The 25,621-nt window shown below is 43.2% G+C and overlaps 1 protein-coding gene across 5 annotated transcripts in view; it reads left to right on the top strand.

Annotated features, from left to right (window-relative positions):
• The window catches only part of LOC135202354 (splicing factor U2AF 26 kDa subunit-like), a 144,934-nt gene that overhangs the window by 51,657 nt on the left and 67,656 nt on the right, over window positions 1-25,621 (top strand). For all 5 annotated transcript variants that reach the window (XM_064231716.1, XM_064231720.1, XM_064231717.1 and 2 more), the window contains one exon: window positions 21,829-21,977. In XM_064231716.1, coding sequence (XP_064087786.1) covers window positions 21,829-21,977 — 149 coding nt within the window. The remainder of the gene's footprint in view (window positions 1-21,828; window positions 21,978-25,621) is intronic.

The following is a 25,621-nucleotide window of genomic DNA, read 5'->3' as shown; positions in this document are numbered from 1 at the left end:
AGGAATTGCTGGAAATGTGCGATGATAAAGTGTGGAAGATTTTCAAGGTTCCAAGATCAAGAATGATTATTTTCACTTTTAATAATGATCAAGTTCCTGATTATATATATGTTGACAAGGAGAGATTTCGTGTTAGACCTTTTAAGCATAGACCACTCCAATGTTTCATGTGTTTTGGATATGGTCACTCGGCAAAGGTATGTACTAGGAGCCAGCTATGTTCTGCCTGCTCCTTAAAAAAGCATGAAGGCGAATGTACTACCCCAGTATTATGTATAAATTGTAAGGGAAATCATAATGCAAGGCATAAGGAATGTGAGTCATTTAAAAAAGAAGTGTTAGCCATAGAGAAAGCTCATGCTGAACATCTAAGTATTAGCCAGGCAAAAAGACTTTTGTTTCCAAGACCTCAATATAGTGAAGTAGTAAAAAGTGGAAAATCTAATATAAAAGATCTATCTAGAATACCAACTTCAAAGTCAAAGCTTCAGCTATCCCCTTCTGAGCTCGAAGTACATTCAGCATCTCCGCCTTCATCCATGAAGGCCCCTTTGTCCCCTCCCGATGGGCCTCCTCTGGGCTTCTGGGAGGTCTCTCGGGCTTCTAATGTAGAAGCCTCACAGGCAGCCTCGCTGCCTGATCTGGGCATGTCCCAGAATGACACCTTGATCAGTGCACCTCATAAGGCTCAGGTGCACGCTGCAGAGATGGTGCCTCTCTTAGAAATAAGAGACCCCGTACTCCATCATCATCTCCACCTATATCCCCACACCATAGTAGGGTTCCCAAGAGAGGAAATAGCAGGTCTCTTGAGGATCTGCCTAGTTCCTCTTTGAAACAAAGACCAAGACCAAGTCTTTCCAGACCAGCCCAATCCAAGTCCAAAAAGTAAAAAAAAAAAAATCTAATAGTAAATAATGGCTCTATGTCAGTGGAACATAAGAGGTTTCCATTCAAACAGTGAACAGGTCCGGGTCCTTTTCAAGGAGCATAATTTAGCTGCCCTTTGTTTGCAAGAGACTAAACTTGGTAATGTTTCTCCTAATTGTGGACAAAACTTTATTTTTCACAGATCTCCACCACCTGTAGGTGAACGTGCTCATGGTGGATACATGTATTATTGCGGCCAAGTCATTACCACAAAAAGTTATCAAATTAGACTCCATACTGCAAGCTTGTGCAACACAGATTTTCATCAATAAATGGGTCACTCTGTGCCCTCTCTTATCTAGAACCTGGCCTAGAAACTCGATTGGTGGACAGAGCTGGCAATCCAAGACAATTAGAGGTTGAAGATTTGCAATCACTTTTAGACCAACTACCTCAACCTTTCATTCTGATGGGGGATTTTAATGCAAAACATACTTTGTGGGGGGAAGGTAGGTGTGATCACCGTGGTCTTATAATTGAAAGATTAATAGATTGCAATGATGTAGTTTTAATGAACGACGGTTCTCCTACAAGGTTTGATGTAGCCCATAACTCTAGTTCAGCAATTGATCTTACAATATGTTCGTCGTCATTACGATTAGACTATAAGTGGTCAGTGGATGAAAATCTCTATGGGAGCGACCACTATCCCATCCATCTTAAGTATGTACAAAATACACCCTCCCCATCTTTACCCAAGTGGAAGATAAAGGAGGCAGATTGGCAGCTGTATGAAAAATCTACCAAAGTCAATCATAAAGCCAATGAATTTCCTTGCCCCTCAGCTGCCTACGAATATCTCGCTAGTATAATGATTGGAGGGCAATGATGTCAATTCCTAAAACATCAGGGAAACCCCGTCGTCCACTGGTACCTTGGTGGAATAGTAAATGTGCCTTGAGTAGGAAAATTGCAAGAGCCAGTTACAAGCGATATCGAAGGCGTCCTGTCTTAGTTAATAGAATTAATATACAAGAGAAACCTCGCCAAACAAAAGCAAGTCTTTAAAGAAGCAAGGAGGGAATCCTTCATCAAGTACATATCAGAATTAAAGTATAACTCGCCACTTTCTCTGGTTTGGGATAGAATCCGTAAATTACTAGGGAAATTTTCCCTGCTCCTTTACCTATTTTGAAAAATCAACTTGGTAGTTATATCGGATGCAAGAGAAGTGGCAGAGGCCTTTGCTCGGCACTTTTCAAGCATTTCAAGCCCCAGTCACTACTCCCCTGAATTTCGCAATATTAGAAACATGACTATAGTTAATCCGCCTGTTTGTTCAAATTCTGAGGCATATAACCTTCCATTTAGTATTGTCGAATTCGAATATGCCTTATCTTTGTCCTCTCCAACATCACCTGGAGAAGATGATATTATTTATGCAATGATTTCTCACTTACCTCTGGAGTCAAAAAAATTCTTTGTCGATGTTTTAAACGAATTCTGGTGCTCAGGGACTTCATATAAGTTGTGGAAAAACTCTGTTATAGTTCCTTTTTTAAAACCCGGAAAGGACCCTAGTCATCCCAAAAGTTATAGCCTTATTGCTCTTACCAGCTGTGTCTTCAAGATTTATGAACGAATGGTGAATTTTCGTCTGATATTGGTTATTTAGAAACAAAGAACCTGTTGTCGAAGAGGCAATTTGGCTTTCGCAAGAATAGAAGTACATTGGATCCCTTATTATGTCTCACACGTGAGATTCAGAATGCTTTTGCAGTCCAAAATCAAACAATTGCCGTGTTCTTTGATCTGGAAAAAGCATTTGATACTACTTGGAGGGTTGGTATTTTAATGCAGCTGGTTGAATGGCGTATTGGTGGCAATATGTTTAATTTTGCCAAAGACTTCCTGTCTGACCGGTACCTTAAAGTTAGAATTGGCTCTACCTTCTCATCAGAGTATCTTCAGGAAGAAGGCATTCCACAAGGGAGTGTGCTTAGTCCAACCTTTTTTAATGTTGCCATTAATGGTTTACTTGAACATCTCTCTGTTGGAGTAACTGGTCAAGCATTCGCGGATGATATTGTTATAGTCTGTAGTAGAGCTACTGCAGTTGAAGCTGTACTAAAATTCAGTTTGCAATTAATGCTGCTACTTCCTGGGCTAATAGTAAAGGTTTCAAATTTTCTGCAGAAAAAACTAAAGCTATACGTTTTTGCAGAACACGAAGAAGGAAGAGATTCCAACCTTATTTTTAAGAAGGTTCTATCTTGCTTTATGAAGATAAAGTCAAATATTTAGGAATTATTTTTGACAAAAAATTGACTTTTGCTGAACATATAAATGAGACTGTAGTAAATGTTAAACAGCGGTGCAATATTCTTAAAGTTGTTAGTAACCTGAATTTTGGAGCAGACCGTACTACTTTATTAAGAATTTATCAGGCACTATGCTTGAGTAAGATTGATTATGGATCTCAGGTTTATGGCTCTGCATGTAAGACCTTGTTAGGTAAGCTGGATGTAGTACACAATATGGCATTGCGTATTTGTACAGGTGCTTTTAAAACGTCTCCTGTTGAGAGCCTTTATGTAGACTCTGGTTTTCTTCCTCTTTTCATTCGGAGGGAGGAACAAGGTCTCCGATATTTGTCAAGAGCACTAACCTCTCAATCTAATCCAAATTTTAAGTATATAAAACATCCTGTTGACAGAGCACCAACTAAACCTACATGCCTAAGCCCCTTGAAGTTAGATTAAACATAAGTGCGAGAGAGGTAGGCCTTATTCCTCCACTGGTTATGGAAACTACATTTTCTAAATTCCCTCCTTGGTGTAGGCCTCCCTTTAGATATTTGCCAAGGTTAGAGACAACAAAAAAGATCAGCTCAAGTGTTCAGCTTAAAAGTAGCTTCTTGGCCCATGTTTCTGAGCATAGTAACTCGATTGCTGTATATACAGATGGATCAAAATCAGCAAATGGAGTTGGATGTTCTGTCATCGTCGGTGACAGAACAATTACAAAAAGCCTCCCTATTAAATTCTCAATTTTTAATGCAGAGATTTTTGCTATTTTTAGCGTTTTGAAATTTATTTTTAGTACAGGTAGCACTATATTATTTATTGTGATTCCAGAAGTTTCCCTAGCTGCAACTCCAGAAGTTGATGCCATCTAATCAACCTCGTCCAAGAGGTGCAGGATTGGCTGGTCCTCCTGCATTCTCGAAAACGCATCGGTGTAAAGTTTTGTTGGGTTCCTCGCATGTGGGGAATTCGTGGTAACGAGCTGGCTGATACAGCCGCTAAGCAGGCAGCTTCCTCCCGGGCTTCCCACTCTGTGAGGGTTCCCTGTGAAGATTTTAAACTTTTTATTAAATCATTTTGTAGGACTAAGTGGCAGAATCACTGGTCCAACTTGAATAGTAATTTAAAGCTGAAATCGATCAGACCTTCTGTTCATCCCTGGTCCCCTTCTGTTGGGATGGATAGAAGAATCTAGTATAGTTTTAACACGCCTGCGTATAGGGCATACTTTTTAACTCACCGGTATCTTTTAACTAGTGGAGCAGAGAGGCAGGTTCCTCAATGCTCCAATTGTAATGTTGGCATTACAGTGAGGCATATATTTGTTGACTGTCCTCTTTATTTATCATAGACGTCGGTTTGGTTTCACCAACAAACCTTTGTCAGATATTTTAGGAGAGTGCTCCCGTAGAAGAGATTTTTAAATTTCTTAAGGAAATCCATTTGTTTGTTCATGAAACTTACCTGTCAGATATATATAAAGCTGTATTTTTCCGAATCCGACAGAAATTTAAACACTTTACGACACACGCAGTGGGAGTCAGGTGGTTAGTACCCATTCCCAAGCCGCTGGGAGGCGGGTATCAGGAATCATTCCCCCATTTTCTATTCATAATTTTCTGTCGCCGGTGCTGAAAACACCTGTTTTCAGTACCTCCGTCTTAGGATTTTGGAAACTTCATTGCCGCTAAGTATCCTAATTGTCTTTTGATTTATTCACTTGGATTTGTGGCTAGGCATACGCTATCTTAAATTGATTTGAATTTGATTCATTTTTGCATAAAATATCTGAATCTAGTTAGGCTAGTTTCAGACGGGGTTGTCTGCAAAGATAGGGTGTGGCTACCGTAAGCTTTGGTAGATTCGCACTTGGTATGTACGAGGGGTATGGGTCTTGCTTCTTTGTTGAGATTTGTCATGTAAGGATGTGAGACTTGTCTTTTTTCCGTAAGGAAGACGTATGATTCGTATGTACGCAATTATTCATCAGTAAACATGTCTAATTCCGTAAGGAAGACGTATGATTCGTATGTACGCCAATTAATCAATAGTAACAAAAGTCAGGGTAGTGAACCTGCTAAACCTTCCTGTAGACTTTATTTTGCATAACCCTGTAGTATGGCCTACGGGCTATGTATATGTCTACGAGAGGTGCTCGCCTCTCCTTCATTGCTGTGAAGTGCTACTTCTGTAATTGTTACTCCTAACCCTGCAGTGTTGCCTTCGGGCCCTAAGCAGTGTCTGTAGAGAAATTGCCCTTTCTCTGATACTCCTTCGATTCGTAACTTAGAATCGAAAGTGCTTGCTTTAGAGAGTAAAAGTGAAGTGCAGAAGTGCAGTGATACCCCTTGTGTAGTGGAGGGTGCGTCAGATCGGCCTCGTTTCGCCTCTAGGGCCGGGCCTCTGCTTGACTCCCAGAACCAGTGAGAGAGCATGTCGAAAGCCGAAGGAGGGTTACGAGGAACCCCCACCGATCTGGCGTGCCTTCGGCATTTCTGATGAAAATCCCCAGACTGCCTAAGTGCGTGCACGTGCACGAATCCTGAAGGATTGCTTCTCGTCCTCCGAAGCGTCCTCCCCGCGCAGGGGTTGGAGCTTTCGGATGGACTCGCGCCCTCTAAATAGAAGCTTTATAGAAGAGGACGCTTCACGTCCTCTCTCTCTCTCTCTCTCGTTATGCGTTTCAGTGAGAAGTAAGAAGGCGAACGTCGCCTGAACTCGTGTCCGTCTTTCCACCGAGAAATACGTAAAAGAAGTCATAGTAGCAGTAAGCTTTTGAGAGCGGACGCCCAAGCCAGGGGCGCGCGGGTGCACGCCAAGCGCGCGCCAGTGGACGCCGAGCGTGCGCGCCAGTGGACGCCGAGCGCGCTCCAATGGCCTTGGACGCCGAGCGCGCTCCAATGGACGCGAGCGCGCTCAGTGGACGCCGAGCGCGCTCCAGTGGACGCCAAGCGTGCACCAGCGCACGCCAGGTGTGTCGCCTGGCTGAACGTTTCTGTTGAACTCTTCAAGCTCTTGTTCAGAGTTTCAGATTGGGCTTAAAGATTTTTACCTCTACCTCACCTGCAAAGAATGTGAAGTAGGCAGTGCTTCCGAGTAAGCTTAAAGTGAACAGACAACTTCTTCGAAACCCAGCAAGACATCGGGTTTCGTGAATTCAAGAGGTCTCTGTCAATTAATATTGCTTTTCGCATAGGTGGATGGAGTTAAGGAAAGCTCAAGGGAAGTTCTCGTTTGCTCTACCGCAAGCTTTGCCATTCTGCCAATAAATTTAAGTTGCCACTACCGCAGTCCAAGCTTTGCGATTAAGGCAGTTACGGGTTATAAAGGCTCGATGTCCTGCACGTCAGGACTCTCGGCAACGTTCAGTAGGATTCTTGCAAAGGCACTCATCAAAAGTACGCTCTTCAGGAAAGCGCAAGACAGGACTGCCTTTGCCATACTGCCAATAAATTTTAAGCTTTAGCAGGCATTAGTTGTGATACGGGAGAGGAAGCTGGTTGGAGAGTTTCTTCCTCTTCCAGGATAATTTTGCAGCTTTTTAGCCCATCTGAAAGGGCTTTTCAGATGATAGTTTTTGTTAGTTCCTAGTCGGGACTACGCTGCCGAATTGAACATCGTCGTAATACCTGACGTAAGCCCAGTCTCTTAACAGGATTCTTGCCCCTTCCTCGTTTGAGACGGGAATCGTAAATAAAATGCTCGACTTCCTGGATTACTTTTGTCAATTCAGTGACTTTCCCCCATTGACATATACTATCGTTTTGTCAAGTAAGTGGGTATCCCCTCATTGACAAAATATCTCTTTGTCCCGTAAATGGGTTGGTTCTCATTGACAAACATCTCATTAACTTGATTTTGCGTAAGCGAATAAGCTCTTATTGACAAGATTCGGAAGAGCTCTCATTCGTCATTCGCAGACTCGTACAGAAATAGACTTGTAGACTACGTCAATGAACGCTTATGTCCAATAACATAAGAAGCTTGAGCTGACTGCTTCGATTCTCCTAAGTTTTGTTCATGAAACTTGCCTGTCAGATATGTATGTAGCTGTATTTCCGAATTCAGCTATATATATGTCTGCCAGGTAAGTATGAACAAACTTTATTGTGATATAATTTCATATTTTGCCTTGCGTTATTTTATTTCTGGTTGGTTCAAGTCATATACGCATTGCTGTAGTTACCTCTTCGGATGGCAACCGAGAGGTCTATGGTCCATTTTCAAAGGACATTTAATCGTTACTCCCTGCAGCCTTCCAGGAGTTTCCGATTTATCTTTTACCGTTGTATGGTAGTGTTCTGACGACACAAACGCATCTATATATTTAGCGTTTTCTGTTTTCGCTTAAATATACCAGCTTGAGAGTCTCTTTATGCTAAAAATAACGAACCTTTTCTTCATAGAATAGGGTAGCTGGCAACCCAGGCATAAAGTTAAGAGACGACGATGACGGACGATCGTAAGCTGCTGCTGTCACTGTCCTCTGACTCCTCTCCTCCAGTCCAAACGAGCCAGTACCAAACTCGTTCGCTGTCATGCGCTGTAGGTTAAGTCTCTCTCTCCTGCGGGATTGACTGACTAACCGTATCTCTGTGCTGGCAGTTACGTCTCTCTCTCTCTCCTGCGGGATGACTGACGAACTGTATCTCTGCCCTACAATCACGGACTTTAGCCTAAGATTGAGGGGATTTCTTACATGGAAATGAATAAACATTGCATTCGTTTGGCCTTAATATGTTCTACAGAGATATCTTACTCCTTTCGGTGCTCGTTACCGCACGGTATAGGACTACGAGTCTACCACAACATTGCACTATTATATGCTCTCTTGCTTAGGCAAAGCGCAGCCTTATTAGGGAAGTAAACATACTGTGTGAGGGAATGGATGAGCTTGCTGGGGACCATTTCCTTCCTAAAGAAGTTTGTTTCCCTGAATAGACTGCAATTTAGACCTCTTACAGTTTTTTCCTATCGGGAAACTGAAATTTTATTAAAGATCTAGGAATGATTCTGAACATCTCTCGGTGCGTTAAGTATCTCTTGAGGTGATAGAAAGAAGTTGCCGGACATCTGGAGAGGGTTTCAGATGTCCTGGATCATAATCTGAAAGAAGTGGAAGCAATTCAGTCGTCCTCCAGTCCTCGAAACGAGTTTTTGGAACCATGGTCCATATCAACTCTGATCTTCCACAGCTCTCTCATATCTTAGGAAGTATCTTCTCTCGGTCCCGGTTCGGGTTTACGAGAAAGAGCCTATTATAACAACAGGCGTAGAATGGAACGATCCTCTAGAGGTTCGTTACAGGATTGCAAAAGTCCGTTCGAATCGTCTCGATCGAAGGCAGCAACTACTGACTTCCGAGTGGAATCTTTCTTTAGAAGTATGTTGAGAGTTGTGGAGACTTTAGGGACGTCCTTTCATTCATCTCTTCGCTAGGTTGAGGACGAAGAGGCTTCTTCTTCTCTGCTCCCTTGTTCTCGATCCGGGAGCGGTAACATTAAACGAAACCATCCTATGATCATTGAACGGGGATGGATGTTTAGTCTCTTTTCTCCTTTTTCAATCACTTAGGAAATGTAATAAGATGATTTATATCATCACAGGGAGCGACAATGACGCTAATCGCCCCATGTTGGCCTTCAAGACCCTAGATTCACAGAGGTCACGTCCTTCCAAGGACCTTTTCCGAGAGAGTCGGTCTCCTTTAACACGAAAGGTACCTATAACCTCTCCGCTCTGAGTCTGACTACGTTCAGACTATCGAGATGTTGACAGCATAAGATTGCAGTCTTCCCTTTCCGTTTGAAGAATGGGAGGGTAAGCTGGCAGTCACAACTATTAAAGAATAAACGCCAAATATGATTTGTTTGACTGGGCCTTTGGGCTCATGAGATTTGCTTCTGTCAAACAACAACAAAGCCCTTCACGATCTTTGAGTTCTGTGAAATCTCGAAACTCGCTCACCATCTACTTTTTGTCTCACCTGTTTTCTCGAGTCAGACACTCGTGCGAGATCAGGAGACATATAGTAGCCCTGAGTTTCTTGTTGACGAAAGTCGGTTGCGTTTATACACCCCGATGATCGTTTTAACATGAGACCAGGTTGGACTGTCAGGCATTCGTCCTTCGGGACTGAATCGCCTTTTTGCTCCTCGCTCCTTTCTCCTGGCACCAGAAGCTCGAGTCAGGAGTGGCTCAGGAGTTGATTCGCTAACGACGTTGGGTTGCGTTGATACACCCCCCAAGGTTTTGCTTAGCTTGAATCGCCCAGGCAGTCCAAACACTCATCCTTCAGCGAAGAATAGTGCCTTATGGTCTTCAGGGTACAGCCTTGCTGTCCTTGATTCGTCTGACTGGTCAACTGTCGGTCACCTGACGTTAGTACAGACGGACTGACTGTGCATGTCCAGATCGAAGCTTTCTAATATGGAACTTTAGACATAGTCTGAAGTTCTTGATGTCAAAGCATTCGAACATCTCCTACCTGTTAACTTCTTGCATGTGATCAGGAAGGCATTTTTCTAACCACCCTAGATACGACAAAGAGGGTTAGTGAGATTTTAAGCCATCGTCACAAGTTTTGGCTTTAGAGAACACAAGGCGGTGTGCTCTCTAAGCTTTTCGTTATGGCCTAAGAATGGAAACCCGTTTTGTCCTTGGGCCAGGAGCTTGGAAGCAAGGATGGCACAAGTTAGTGGGCAGGAGCCAGAGAGAGTCCTGTGCCCTGTCAGGTCTCTCAAGTTTTATCTACATAAAACTCAAGAAAGTCGAAGTCGTACGGACAATTCTGCAGTGTTCCGAAAAGACCAGACTTGCCCATATCGAAGAACACCCTGGCTTTATTGTTAAGGAGTTCTTTCAAAAAAAGCTCCTTCTTTGTGTTTGCACAAAGATTTGAAATCTTTTGATTTGAATGCTCACGAGGTGAGGGCGCGGCCTCGGAAGCATTTCAACAGAGCATGGCACTCAGCAACATCCTGAGTACCAATGTTTTAGCGAAGAAATCTGTGTTCAATTCACACTCCCTGCGAGATGTGAAGATGGCATATGAGATCTGCTGCTCGCTAGGGCCATACGTGTCTGCAGACACAATCTTGGGGGCAAGAAGTACCACTCATCCTATCCTGTAGAAAATGGTTAGGAAGAGCTCTTAATTTAGTAGTTGAGTCGCCGACAACGGTGACTTCTTAACTCTTAAGCCTTAGTTAACACACCTTAACTTTGGCTAGGTGGGTCAGGTGGTGATATATATTTTTATATATATATTTATTTTACTTCTTAGCCCTCATGGTATGGTCAATATGGTCTAGTCACGTCGTGGTCTCGCCCCTGTTGACAGATCATCTGGAGTGCACCAGCTATATAGGTCTCTACCTCGCTGGCAACTCTAGTAGCACAAGCAGACTTACGCGGCAGTAACCACGAAGTCAGCTATGCTAACAGCCGGTAAGGCGGCAATCGAAGACTATCCAATTAATCTGCATATATATGTTTCCTAAAATCTTCTATTCTGTCTACTCCCACCACCAAAGGTGGGATTCAGCTTTATATATATCTGACAGGTAAGTTTCATGAACAAAATGATATTGTAATGATACAATTAAGTTTGTTCATACTTACCTGGCAGATATATATAATCAAGTACCCACCCACCTCCCCTCAGGAGACAGTGGAAATAAAAATTATGAATAGAAAATGGGAATGATTCCTGATACCCGCCTCCCAGCGGCGGGAATGGGTACTAACCACCTGACTCCCACTGCGTGTTTGTCGTAAGTTAAGGTTTAAATTTCTGTAGGATTCGGAAAAATACAGCTTTATATATATCTGCCAGGTAAGTATGAACAAACTTAATTGTATCATTACAATATCATTTTTATGATATTTAATTGAGTATTTTAATATGAAGTTTATTTTAATAATTTGGATTAATTATGTATACCTTTTTTAGTAAATATATCTTGTTGATATATATGCGCTGAATGGCCTTTGGCTCCGGCGTGTGGCAAATTGCCACAAAATTTATAAATTCAATTCAATTCAATTCCACCTGGGTTCTTTGTGCTGCCGACCCCAGACTTCCGCTGCCCGAAAAGCTCTCCCCTGGACCTGCCACCGGTACCCAGGATGTCGATGGCTGAAACTAAGCCTCCTGGGTCTCCTGACTTGCCTGCCGTACCTCCCGCTACTGCTGTTCCTGCTGCTGGCCCAGCCGCTCTCGCCGCTCCTGCTGTTCCCGCTCCTACCCACGTCGTTCCTGTCCACGGTGTTGCTGCCCCAGACTCAGGTCCTTCCGGACAGGTGCAGCAGGGCCATGTTGCTTCGGCAATTGCCCCGGCTCCGTCCTGGATGGAGGATCTGACGTCTGTCCTGCGTGAGCTGACGAAGAAGAGGAAGGTGTTGTCGTCATCTTCGTCGTCTGCTGCCGCCTCTTCCCCTTCGACTTCTAAGGCTACCAAGCCGAAGAAGAAGAAGAAGGCTGCCTCCTCCCCCCCTAAGAAGGCTCCTTCGGGACCTTCTAATTGCCCATCCCACGGGGGGTCCTTCTGCTGGTCCTCCTGCTCCTTCGGGAACAGGGCCCGTCTCTCCTTCCACAAGGAAGAAGAAGTCGGGGACCAGAGGGGTACCGGCTACCACCGGTACTTCCTCGCCTGGTGTTAGTGGCACTGCCACTAAGCCAGGTACCAGCTCGGCTTCTCGTTCGCGAGAGGTTCCGAGTGTACGGTCTCCCCCGGGAGACCGTGCAGCCAAAGTTTTGACGCCAGAGTTTGCTCTGCGCCAGGACCGAGGCACGGAGCAGAAGGCTGGTGAGAGCTGCTCAGGTGACTCTCGCCAGGCCAGCGGCCGCTCTCGCAGCGACCAGCTGGTAACTCGGGTTGATGTGACGAACTCTGACCGGCCACGGGTTGAGGCTGGGAAGAGGTCCCCATGATCGTTGGCGCCAGCCTCGGCTGGTACCAGCGGTTCGATGCGCCGCAAGGACGCGCACCGGTCTCACCGCGACAGAGATCTTTGTAGGTCCCCTGACCGCCGCTCCCACAGGGATAGGGGGACCAGCAGCAGCTCATCTGATGCACAGGACCGGGCTCGCTGTGCTCAGTCGAGCCGCTCGCCACAGGTGAGCGGCGCGACCAGGCCTGCAGACCGATCCCCACCGCAGGTTGGTGATCGGTTGCAGCCCTCCAAGCACACTGGTTCTGCCAGTGAGTGAGGGGGGAGCGTCAGGTCTGCCTCTCCTGTACCTTCAACTTCCTCGGGATACGCCGGGAAGAGCGAGGTATCCAGGAGTGATCGTGAGGGGCATGCCCCTCACGACGCCGTATGCACCAGGCACAGTCCTAGGATCGACCAGGACGTATGCGCAAGTGGCAGGAGGAGACCGAGAGGGGTCTGTCGCTGTTCCTCCTTCTGAAGGAGGAGGGTCTCGGGAGCTGCTCTTGTTAGAGGGACTGGACGGTCCTACTCCTCAGGACGCTGTCACTCCTGAGATACAGAGGAACTTTGCTGAGGTCATTGCGCTGATTCGTCAGCACAACGGCCTTGGGGAAGGATCGACGCTCCCACCATCCGAGCCCACGTCCCGGCTCTAGTCGTTTTGGGGCCCAAAAAGGGAACCCAAACCGACGGTGTGTCTGCCGCGGTCAGAGCTGGCTGACTCTGTCCTTGACCAAGTGGAGTCTCTCGTTTCCGGACGGGAGGATTCGCTGAAGTCAGGCAGGTCATCGAAGCTGCTTCCTCCTCCTCTACAGTGTCAGCAGCGTTTTTATGTGCCATCAGAAGATCCGATGCCGCCCAAACAGGTTAACCCGAAACTAGCAAAGCTAACTCCGGGTGTGTCCCTGCAGCAGCTCCTGTTCTCTGCTAGGAGGCACTTGCCCTGGAATCAATCGCTATGGCGGCGTTTCAGGCGGTCTCTTGGTTGGATATGTGGTCCCTCACAGTATCCAAAGTCGCGGCCGACTCCGGGAGTTCTGCTCACAAAGAAGACCCGGCTTTCAGGAGACTATGCCAGTCTGCAGGTAGAACCATCTCCTACCTCGCCCATCAGACAGCAAACCTGTGGGCCAACCTGGTGCTTCGTCGTAGGGACGCAGTCCTTACACGAGTAACCAGGGGGGCTGGGCGCGAGGCGGCACTCGGACTTCGAAACAGACCCATTAGGAGTTCCTCCTCTCTCTTTCCTGGAGAGATGGTGGAGAGGCGGCGCACTGAGGACAGTGACCGCCTGGTTCACCAGGCAGTCTCGAAGGCTTCTGGGCAGCCTCGAGCTACTGCGGCTAAACCAAAGAGTTTAGCTAGCGCTTCCTCGACTGCTAAGACGGTTGCCCCATCTAAGCCCCGAGGAAAGACTCCTGCTTCGTCTACTTCTGCCAGGGGAGGTCAACATCAGCCCCCCTCCCAGCCCTCCTTTCCCCGAGGAGGAGTAGGGAAGAAGTCGAAGAGAGGTGGGAAGAGCTAGGGACAGCGTTCCCCCTCACCTGCTGCCGGAAGTGGGGGGGGGTGCCTGATGAGCCATTGGGCAACTTGGCAGCGCTACGGCGCCGAGACCTGGATAGTAGACGTCCTTCGGGAGGGATATCTACTACCCTTCGAATCTCGGCCACCCCTCACCTCCAACCCGGTCCATCTTCAGACCTACGTCCAGGGTTCATCAAAGGACATCGCTCTTCGACAGGAGATAAAGACCATGCTGATCAAACGAGCTGTAGAGATCGTCAGGGATTGGTCACCGGGCTTCTACAGCCGCCTTTTCCTGGAGAAAAAGGCCTCGGGGGGCTGGCGCCCAGTGATAGATCTCTCTCCCCTGAACCGATATGTTCGCCAGATTCGGTTCACGATGGAGACGGCACGTTCTGTGCTCGACTTGATCAGGGAGAACTATTTCATGCTTTCAGTGGATCTGAAGGACGCGTATTTTCAAATATACCCGTCCATCAATCCTCCAGGAAGTACCTCCGCTTCATCTTCAACATGACGGTGTACCAATTCAGGGCACTTTGCTTCGGTCTCTCAACCGCCCCACAGGTGTTCACGCGAGTGTTCACTCTGGTGTCTGCTTGGGCCCATTCGCACGGGATACGTCTTCTGAGGTATCTCGACGATTGGCTAGTCCTGGCGAGCTCCCGCTCGCAGTTGCTACAGGACAGGGATCGACTCCTGAAGTTCTGCCGCAATCTGGGGATCGTGGTAAACTTTGAGAAGTCCGATCTCGAACCCAAGCAGAGGATGAAGTACCTGGGTATGCTGATCGACACGGTAGCAGAGTAAGTCTTCCCCGCGGACTTGCGGATCAGCAAATTCAGGGAGGCAGCCGACCAGTTCCTGTCTCAGCAGGAACAGGCAGCTCAGCAATGGCAAGTCGTGATCGGCCACCTGTCGTCACTCGAGAAGTTAGTTCCTCACGGACGTCTTCACCTGCGGTCTCTCCAGTGGAGACTAAAGGAGAGTTGGTCACAGGCAAGGGATCCACCTTACTTCCCCGTGTCCCTCACGGAGAAAGTGAGGCAGGACCTAGCCTGGTGGCTGGACGACAGAAACCTCTTAAGAGGAGTGCCTCTCTCTCTCTCTCTCTCTCTCTCTCTCTCTCTCTCTCTCTCTCTCTCTCTCTCTCTCTCTCTCTGAATAAGGTGAATCTTGTGAATATCCTAATTGATGCATTAGGAAAAAGAATGCCAAAAGCATGCAAACTGTGTAAGGTTTGGTATAGCATAGTCAATCCACAAAACCTAATCAGAAAATGTGCTGCATGCAAACAGTTCCGACCCATCCACCAGTGTGGCTGAGGTAATGCAAGATTTGAGAAAAAGATACAAGAAAATTTTTTGTTTTCAACATGTCTATCATGGATAGACAATGTTATTAAATCAAGATTGAATGTACAAATAGTTGAGGATGAAGAAGAAGAGGAAGAAGAAGAAGAAAAGAAGAAAAGAGGAAACGGAAGAGAAGTAAACAAAAATGAAATGACAGAAAAAAATAAGGAAAACAAAGAACAAGATAAAAGTATGGATGCAGAGATACTCATTGATACTACATATGAGGCAATAAAGCAGCATACCTACGAAGAAATAAATTACGAAGAGGTGGCTTTACCCAGATCTACACAATGACGGGAAAGAGGAAAAATAGACAAGAAAGACAAAATCTGCAACCTTTTGAAAAGAGGGAATTGCAGATTTTGGAGAAAGATGTTACTACAAACATCCTAAGGTATGTCAAAACTATGAAATATATGGTAAATGTGCATACTTAAGGCTATGGGGATGATTGCAAGATCTGCATCCAAAAAAATATGTAAAAACCTAAAGAAGGAAAAGGATTGTAAGGTTTCGACAAAAAATGCAAATATATGCACCCTGTAGCCATGAATCATAATCAAATAAATAACCAACCAAGTAATAAAATCCAAAATAAGAAAGAAACAAATAAAGAGAGAAATCAAGAATATCAGGTAAAAGAGAAAAGCAAACCACCAATGAGATATGCAGAGGTGTCAGCAAAAATTTCAAAGCATCAGCTCCGAAATTCTACTCAAGAGATAATAACTGTATTTATTATGCAAGAGGATATTGCAGAAACGGAGAAAATTGCAGATTCAGACACAAAATGAATAATTATGATGAAGGAAGATCAAATATTATGGAAAAGTTGGATTTTTTAATGTCAGAATTTCTGGAAATGAAAAAAAGAACAACATACCAGAACAGGAAAGAGACATGGGAAAATCCTTATTACTACCATATTAAATGAAGGAGAAAACACGCAAACCATCATAGTGATGAATGCGCAGGGTTTAGTTACGAGTAACTCAAAAGAAAAATAGAGTACTTAGAAGAACTAACCCAAAATGAAAAGAAAATAGATATAATGAATATAAGTGAAACCTGGTATTCCCAAGAGAACTGGGAATGATGATCAAAATAAAAGGGGTTCCAAACTTATAGATCAGATAGAAAAATAGGAATCAAGGGGGAACCGCAATATATGGGAAAGACAAAAAACAAGGAAAAGGATATGAGAAATATAGTAACTCAGAATGTGAACTATAGCGGTAGAATTTGAATCTGAAAAATTGATGAACATAGTAATATATAGACCCTCCTAATACTAAAGAGTTTGACTTAATAATTGAAAAATTGGATGATATATGTAGAAATCACAAGGACTGGACTATTCTCCTATCTGGTGACTTCAACTTTCCTTTCGTAGAATGGAAAGAACGAATAGGAGACTGTGGTTGTACTTATACATATAAAAAGAGAGTAATAGTAGTGCAGAAGATAAGAGGCAATTTGAAAAGCTATTAGATATGCTACTAGTAAATACAACATTCAACAAATAAATCACCTGCCAACAAGAAAGGAAAATACTTTAGACCTAGTATTGGTGAACGAGATGAATTATGTTAAAGAAATAATAGTTTATAATGCGAGTATTTCAGATCATAATGTCATAGAATTAACAGTTCATTCCAAGCAAGTGAAAATAGAGATAAGCAAGAAATGAAAAAGTGGGAAGGATATGGAAAATACAACTTCTACAGTAAAATATAAAATGGTCAGAAATTAATGAAGAATTAAACAAAGATTGGGATAACATTTTCGTAAGTGATGACATAAGGGTAAATACGGAGATATTATATAAAATATTGGAGAAAATAGTGGATGATATATACCGAAGAAGAAAAGTAAAAAACATCATTCATGCATACCAAGAGACAGAAGGATCTTGTTCCAGAAAATCAGAAAGTGGAAAAAAAAGGTCTTGCAAAAGAAAAAAAATGCATGGAAAGTTATAGAACTAAAAAGTAAGATAGAAAATGCAGAACAAAGAGATATACAATTCAAAGAAAATGAAAACGGGACTTGGAAGAAAAAAAAACCCTATTAAATATCAAGCAAAACCCCAAACTATTATACTCATATGCGAAAGAAGATGAATAAAAGAAGAATAGAAATAGGGCCCTCTGAGAAATTGAAGGGGAGATTAACAAATGAAAAAAAGGAAATTTGCAAACATACTGGCAGAACGATATAAGAGAGAAATTCACCCCCTAAATAGATAATGAGATAATGATATAGAAGTAAGGGACGAAAATAGTGAATATTTAGCTGACATAGAAATTATGAAGCTGATATTTGTGCAGGCAATTTAATGAAATTAAAAATGGAGCCGCTGCAGGGCCGGATGGAGTCCCTGCTATTTTGTTAAAGAAAGTAGTTCATTCTATCGCAAAGCCACTTGCAATATTATTAAGACAAAGTGTAGATACAGGCAAGATTTATGATGAGCACAAATTAGCATATATCACCCCTACTTTCAAAAGTGGATCAAGACTAGATGGCAAGTAATTATAGGCCTGTGAGTCTAACATCACATATTTATGAAAGTGTATGAAAGGGTAATGAAAAAGAAAAATATTATGAAACATTTAATAAAAATAATTTGTTTAATATAGGACAACACGGTTTCGTACCCGGAAAAAGTACACAAACCCACTGTTAGTCCACCGTGAGAACATATTCAAAAATATGAAAAGCGGAAATGAAAACAGATGTGGTTTATCTAGACTTTGCAAAAGCTTTTGACAAAGTAGACCATAATATATTAGCAAAGAAAATTAGAAAACACAATATCGTAGATAAAGTAGGAAGATGGTTAAAAGAATTTTTACAACATAAAACAGATAGTTATTGCAAACGATGAGAAATCGGATGAAACCAAGGTAATATCCGGTGTGCCACAAGGTACGGTGCTAGCTGCAATATTGTTTGTTATTATGATTGAAGACATAGACAGTAATGTTAAGGATTCGGGTAGTGAGTAGTTTCGCTGATGACACAAGAATAAGTAGAGAAATTACTTGTGATGAAGATAGGAACGCTCTACAAAGAGACCTTAACAAAGTATATGATTGGGCAGAGGTAAATAGGATGGTATTTAACTCTGATAAATTTGAATCAATAAATTATGGAGACAGAGAAGGAAAGCTATATGCATATAGGGGACCTAATAATGAGACAATCACAAATAAGGAAGCAGTTAAAGACCTTGGTGTGATGATGAATAGGAACATGTTATGCAATGATCAAATAGCCATTCTGTTGGCAAAATGTAAAGCAAAAATGGGAATGTTGTTACGGCACTTCAAAACAAGAAAAGCTGAACACATGATTATGCTTTTATAAAAACATATGTTCGTAGTCCACTTGAATATTGCAATATGATATGGTACCCACACTATCAAAAGGATATTGCACAAATAGAGAGTGTACAAAGGTCCTTTACAGCTAGAATAGAAGAAGTTAAGGACCTAGACTTACTGGGAAAGACTACAATCCTTAAATTATATAGTCCTAGAAAGGAGAAGAGAAAACGCTACATGATAATTCATGGCATGGAAACAGATAGAAGGAATAACAGAAATATCATGGAACTAAAAATATCAGAAAGAGCAAGCAGAGGTAGATTAATAGTGCCCAACTATACCAGGAAAAATAAGGAAAGCACACAGAACATTAATCCACTACGCACCAGCATCGATAACTGCTAGCGTCTATTCAATTGCGTTGCCAGCTCATCTGAGGAATATATCAGGAGTGAGCGTAGATGTGTTTAAGAATAAGCTCGACAAATATCTAAACTGCATCCCAGACCATCCAAGATTGGAAGATGCAAAATATACCGGAAGAGATGTACTAGCAACTCTCTGGTAGACATTAGAGCGCCTCACACTGAGGGACCTGGGGCAACCCGAACGAACTGTAAGGTCTGTAAGGTAAGGTAAGGTCTCTCTCTCTCTCTCTCTCTCTCTCTCTCTCTCCCTCTCTCTCTCTCTCTCTCTCCCCCCGGAGATGTTGCTGTTCTCAGACGCATCCACCGAGGGATGGGGCGCACACCTGGAGGAGTTGCTGACTGCAGGTGTGTGGGACCATCACAACAAACACCTTCACATCAATGTCCTGGAACTCAAGGCGGCGTTCTACGCTCTCCAAGAGTTTCAGGACCGCTTGGTGGGACACTCGGTGGTGTTGATGTGCGACAACACCACAGTAGTGGCATACGTCAACAAGCAGGGGGGTCTAGTGTCTCTCCCGCTACACCAGTTGACCGTGCAGGTGCACGAGTGGGCCACGGCTCACTCGATAGAGCTGTCAGCACGCTACATTCCAGGCAAGAGGAATGTAGTAGCAGGCAAGCTCAGCCGTCGGGATCAGGTGATAGGAACCGAACGGTCTCTACACCCAGATGTGGCAGAAAGGCTCTTCAACCTGTAGGGGCTTCCAGTCGTGGATGTGTTCGCCACCCGGCACAACAGGAAACTCCAAGTTTTCTTTTCAGCCGTACCAGACCCATGGGCAGCTGCAGAGGACGCTCTTCAACATCCATGGGACAACCTCTTCGTGTACGCCTTTCCTCCCTTCTGTCTGATTCGCAAGGTGATCAGCCGAGTGCTGGCCACCCCGAATCTCAGGATGATCCTGGTGGCTCCCAAACGACCACAGGCCGTTTGGTATCCGGACCTGCTGGCTCTGCTTGCGGAAGCACCGAGAGAGATGCCCCACTGGCACAACCTTCTCGCCCAGCCACACATAGAACGGCACCACCAGTCAGTCCGGTCCCTACAACTTCACGGCTGGCTGTTATCCACCATCTCTTGCGAACGAGAGGCTTTTCTCGCAGCGCAGCAACAGAGATGGCTGGACACGTCCGACAGTCCTCTGCAGCTGTGTACCAGGGAAAGTGGGCCGCCTTCTGTGGTTGGTGTCGTAGACGGGGTCTATCTCCTCTCAGAGTCACTCTTCAGCAGGTAGCGGGTTTCCTCGTGTTTCTTCGCCGAGAGAAGCTCCTCTCCGTCCCCACAGTCTACGGATACAGAGCCGCCCTGGCTCTGATCCTAAAGCTGAGGGGACTGGATATCTCGAGTTCGTTTGAGATTTCCTACTTATGAGGAGCTTCGAAAGGTCTTGTCCACCCAGGGAACTCAGGCCCCCTGAGTGGGACGTGACTCTCGTCCTTAGGAGTTTGACTCAAAGACCATTCGAGCCACTCCGAGAGTCGTCAGACAGGGATCTGACCCTCAAGACCCTCTTCTTGCTGGCCCTGGCATCGGCGAAGAGAGTAGGGGAACTTCATGGTCTATCTTTCGGTGTAAAGCATTCCAGGGGATGGGGATCTGTGACGCTCGATTTCGTCCCGAACTTCGTAGCCAAGACTCAGAATCCATCAATCCCTGATGACAGGTTCGAGTCTTTCACAATCCCCTCACTAATGGATTTCACCGACAACGATACGGATGAGATGCTGCTTTGTCCTGTGAGGGCACTACGGCGCTATCTGAAGAGAACTCGACACCTCAGGCCTGAGTGTCGACGCCTCTTCGTTAGCACTGGGGTGACCAAGAAAGAAGTATCCAAGAACACACTTTCTTTCTGGCTGCGTGAGGTGATCAGGAGGGCGTACGAAACTGATGGTAGTGACGACATCCGTCCCCTTCGTCCGAGAGCCCACGAAGTCAGAGGTATTGGTCCTTCGCTTGCGTTCCGCAAGAACTTCTTAGTACTTGGTCCAGAGGTCTGACCATTGATCCTGCAGTGCACACCCCGATCAATCGGACAGAGGCTTGGATCCCTCCCTTGCTCTTACGACCAGGGAGGCATTCCAAGGTTGGGCGAACACCAGTCTGTTCACAAAAGACTCAGATTCCTCCCACCAAGAAGTGAGTCTTCCTATTGTTAAAGGACCGAGGATTTGTATTATGTATCGGAACAAATGACAATTTGTCGAAAATTGCATTTTTCCTAATTATACAAACCTGAGGTCCTTTACATATAGTCCCACCTCATGCCACCCCTCACTCTGCATTTTTTTGCATGGGCCTAAAGCAAAAGTGATTCTTCACCTCCCAGGCGCACTGTCGGACAAGCAGTTAACTACCGTTCTCCCTTGTTCAAAGCTTACGACCGTTCCAGCTGCCGCTAGCTACTTCCTATTGTTAAAGGACCTCAGGTTTGTATAGTTAGGAAAAATGCAATTTTCGACAAATTGTCATTTTGTTGTCAGATACAACAATTTGGAGTATCATTTGAAATCTAAAATAAGTAAAGTAAAACTGGTAAGTACATTATGAATTTTCCTTGATCCAAAATCCTTATGTGTTTGATCATAGCTGTGGTGCATGTAAGTAGTCCTTGCCTTTAAAAAATGAAGAATGGTCTCCAAACGTTATACCCTATAGACAGGTAGTCCCATCAGTGCACCTCATGTAATGCACTGTAGGTATTACTAAAGGTTCTGTGCAGCGTCCTTTCACCCCATAGCTGCAACCCCTTTCAATCTTTTTACTGTTCCTCCACCCTCTCCTAACGATTATTTCATAGCGCAACTGCGAGTTTTGCCTTCTGTTACACCTTTCAGACCTACCTACTCTCAATTTCCTTACCAGCACTGAATGACCTCAAGGTCCCAGTGCTTGGCCTTTGGTCTAAATTTTATATTCCATTCTATTCCAAATGTTGTACATAGTCATGAAAGCTGGAATTAATAAGAATAGTACCTCTGCCAAGGCAATTTATGTATGAATGAGCAAAAAAACGTAATAGTTCTATGTTATTTCAGTTTGAAAGTTGATGTGATACTGTTCTTGCAGCTACTGTGAGCGATGAAGAAATGCAAGAGCATTATGACAACTTTTTTGAAGAAGTGTTCGTAGAATGCGAAGATCGCTATGGGGAGATAGAAGAGATGAATGTGTGTGACAACCTCGGTGATCATCTTGTAGGAAATGTTTATATAAAGGTTAGATTATTTTTAGACGTACATTACAGTAGTTGAAAACAGGTTTCTTGTTTTAGATGGGGAGTAGTTGAGAATAAGTTAATATTGTATAAAATTGAATGAAACAAATTGTTTAATTCTTGTACTATCAGGTTATCATTTTGAGTGTATCCATTTATAAGATTTAAGCATTTCACGTTCATCATCACCATTAGAAAGAATTATGATATTGTTATTTTACAATAAAGTTTTGTACATACTTACCTGGCAGATATATACTTAGCTTACGTCTCCGACGTCACGACAGAATTCAAAACTCGTGGCAAACGCGACAGGTAGGTCAGATGATCTACCTTACCCGCCGCTGGGTGGCGGGTGTATGAACCAATCCCACTTTCCTGTCAGATTTTCTCTTCCACCTGTCTCCTGAGGGGAGGCTGGGCGGGCCATCAATCATATATATCTGCCAGGTAAGTATGTACAAAACCTTATTGTAAAATAACAATATCATTTTTGTACATGAACTTTCCTGTCAGATATATACTTAGCTGATTGACACCTTTGGCGGAGGGTAAGAGACAGATAACTAACAAGGAAAAGGGAAACAACATCTGTTGTAGGGTACAAAAAAAAACCTTGGTTCTTACTTGATTAGGCTGAAGACTTCATAGGTACTGTCTATTAGTCTGCATAGCCTGAAGAGCTACAGCGAGGGCGTGACCTACAGCTGAAAAGACTCTTTGGGTCTACCAAAGGGATTTGATATCCGCTTACTCAGTACAATCCAAGTCGGATCATGTCAAAGGGGATTCGCCCTCTTATATGACAGAACCCGTCCACTACCATTGCAGGGAGCTCCAACACGATCGATCACCTAACCACTCTAATGTTGTTAGCACTACAAACAGAAAGGGATGCCTACCTGCATCATCTTTCACACAACCATAAAAACACAATACCAAAAACAGGGGAAAAAACTAAAAAGGATATGTTTCAGCTCCCTGCCCCAGCACCGAATCCGCCGATACGCACAGGCCTAACGCGAAGCACCTGTCATACGTAATTTTGACGTCTCTCAGGTAGTGGTTAGCGAATACTGAATTGCATCTCCAGAATGTTGCTTTCATCAGATTCTGAAGTGACATATTCTTATTGAAAGCCAAGAAAGTGGCAATGGCTCTCACTTCATGAGCCTTGACTTTCAGGAGCTTGAAATGATCTTCATCACAAGCAAGATGTGCCTCTTTCACTAGACTTCTAATAGACTTCTTACAGAGCACCATAGTCTATCCTTAATGCCCTTAACCCTTAAACGCCGAAGCGGTAAAATAAAAATTGTCTCCCGTGTGCCGGAGGTGTTTCGGAGTGAGCGCAGAAGAGGAAAAAATATTTTTTTCAAAAAATCACAGCACACTTAGTTTTCAAGATTAAGAGTTCATTTTTGGCTCCTTTTTTTGTCATTGGCTGAAGTTTAGTATGCAACCATCAGAAATGAAAAAAATTATCATTATCATATATAAATAATGCGATATATGATAGCGCAAAAACAAAATTTCATATATAATTGTATTCAAATCCCGCTGTGCGCAAAACGGTTAAAGGTAACAAGTTACTTTTTTTTCGTTGTAATGTACACTAAATTGCAATCATTTTGGTAATAAACACATTGTAAAACGATAAAAGCAACACAGAGAAAATATTATCACAAAATAATGCATGAATTCGTAACGTGCGGACGTAAACAAATATTTTTTTCAAAAATTCACCTTAAATCTAAATATTGTCCTAGAGACTTCCAATATCTTTCAAAATGAAGACAAATGATTGAATATTAGTATACTGTAAGAGTATTAGCTTACAATTGCAGTTTTCGACCATATCTGATGAGTTAAAGTTGACCGAATGTCAAATTTTTTATATATATAATTTTTATATGCAATTATTTCAGAAATTAGAAAAGTTACAACCTTCAAATATTTTTCGTTTTATTCTACATAAAATTGCGCACATTTTCATATATAAAACTCTATGAAATGCCTAATATGAAATGGAGCAAATATTCCGAGAATGGGACGAACACATTTCGGAGATTTGTGGCGGAGAGTCCGCGCGTGGAGGGAAGGAAAGTTTTTTTTTTAATTCACCATAAATCTAAATATTGTGCTAGAGACTTCAAATTTGTTTCAAGATGAAGATAAATGACTGAATATTACTAGACTGTAAGAGTTTTAGCTTACAATTGCGTTTTTCGACCATTTTGGTAGAGTCAAAGTTGACCGAACGTGGCTTTTTTTTCTATTTATCGTGATTTATATACCAAATATTTCAAAAATGAGAAAAGCTACAACCTTCAATTATTTATTGTATTCTACATGAAATTGCGCACATTTTCATATATAAAACTTTATGTAACGGCTAATTTAAAATGGTGCAAACATTACCACAATCGCACATATGATTTTTTCGGAAGAGTTACCACGCGGACGTAAAGAAAATGTTATTTTTTTCATAATTTCACCATAAATCGCAATATTGTGCTAGAGACTTCCAATTTGTTGGAAAATGAAGGTAAATGATTGAATATTACTAGAATATAAGCGTTTTAGCTTACAATTGCGTTTTTTGACCATTTCGGTAGAGTCAAAGTTGACCGAACGTGGTTTTTTTTCTATTTATTGTGATTTATATGCAAATATTTCAAAAATGAGAAAAGCTACAACCTTCAATTATATTTTGTTGTATTCTACATAAAATTGCACACATTTCCATATATAAAACTTTATGTAACGGCTAATTTTAAAATGGTGCAAACATTACCACAATCGCATGTATGATTTTTTTCGGAAGAGTTACCGCACGGACGTAAGGAAAAAGTTTTTTCATAAATTCACCATAAATCGAAATATTGTGCTAGAGACTTCCAATTAGTTGCAAAATTAAGGTAAATGATTGAATATTACTAAAATATAAGAGTTTTAGCTTACAATTGCTTTTTTCGACCATTTCGGTAGAGTCAAAGTTGACCGAAGGTTGAAATTTTGGCACTTATCGTTATTTATATGAAAATATCTCAAAACTGATAAAAGCTACAATCATGAGTATTTTTTTGTTGTATTCTACATAAAAATGCACACATTTTCATATATAATACTCCATGCAACGGCTAATTTAAAATGGTACAAAAATTATGTCAAAGTGACAAAATAATTTCCGAGATGTGTCACAGATACTTTTTAGTGCGGCAAGAAAGAAATTCGTGCTTGCGCGCCTGCGTAACGATTGTAAACAAAACAACACCTTGATCCGTGAACTCCCAGCATCCCCCAAGGCGCGTGATTCAAGAGTTTTCGGCTGGTAGGCCTAAAAGTATTTTTCCGCGAATTTTAAAAAAAACTTTTGTATGTCGACGTAAAATACGTCCAGTCGGCATCTGAGAGACAAAAAATGTCGACGTAAAATACGTCCAGTCGGCGTTTAAGGGTTAAGAGTCTTCTTCCTTTGAAGGTAATACTTTAAACTCCTAACAGGGCAAAGAGTCCTCTCAGGTTCTTCCCCTACAAGGGAAGCTAATCCTAGAACCTCAAAACTCCTGGGCCAAGGATTTGAGGGGTTCTCGTTCTTGGCTAGAAAAGAAGGAAGGAAGGAACAAATCACGGAATCTCCTT

The sequence above is a fragment of the Macrobrachium nipponense genome, chromosome 30 (genome assembly GCF_015104395.2).
Source record: "Macrobrachium nipponense isolate FS-2020 chromosome 30, ASM1510439v2, whole genome shotgun sequence".
Taxonomy (NCBI): Eukaryota; Metazoa; Arthropoda; class Malacostraca; order Decapoda; family Palaemonidae; genus Macrobrachium; species Macrobrachium nipponense.
The sequence above is the reverse complement of the archived record's forward strand: the minus strand, read 5'-3'. Positions and strand labels throughout refer to the sequence as shown.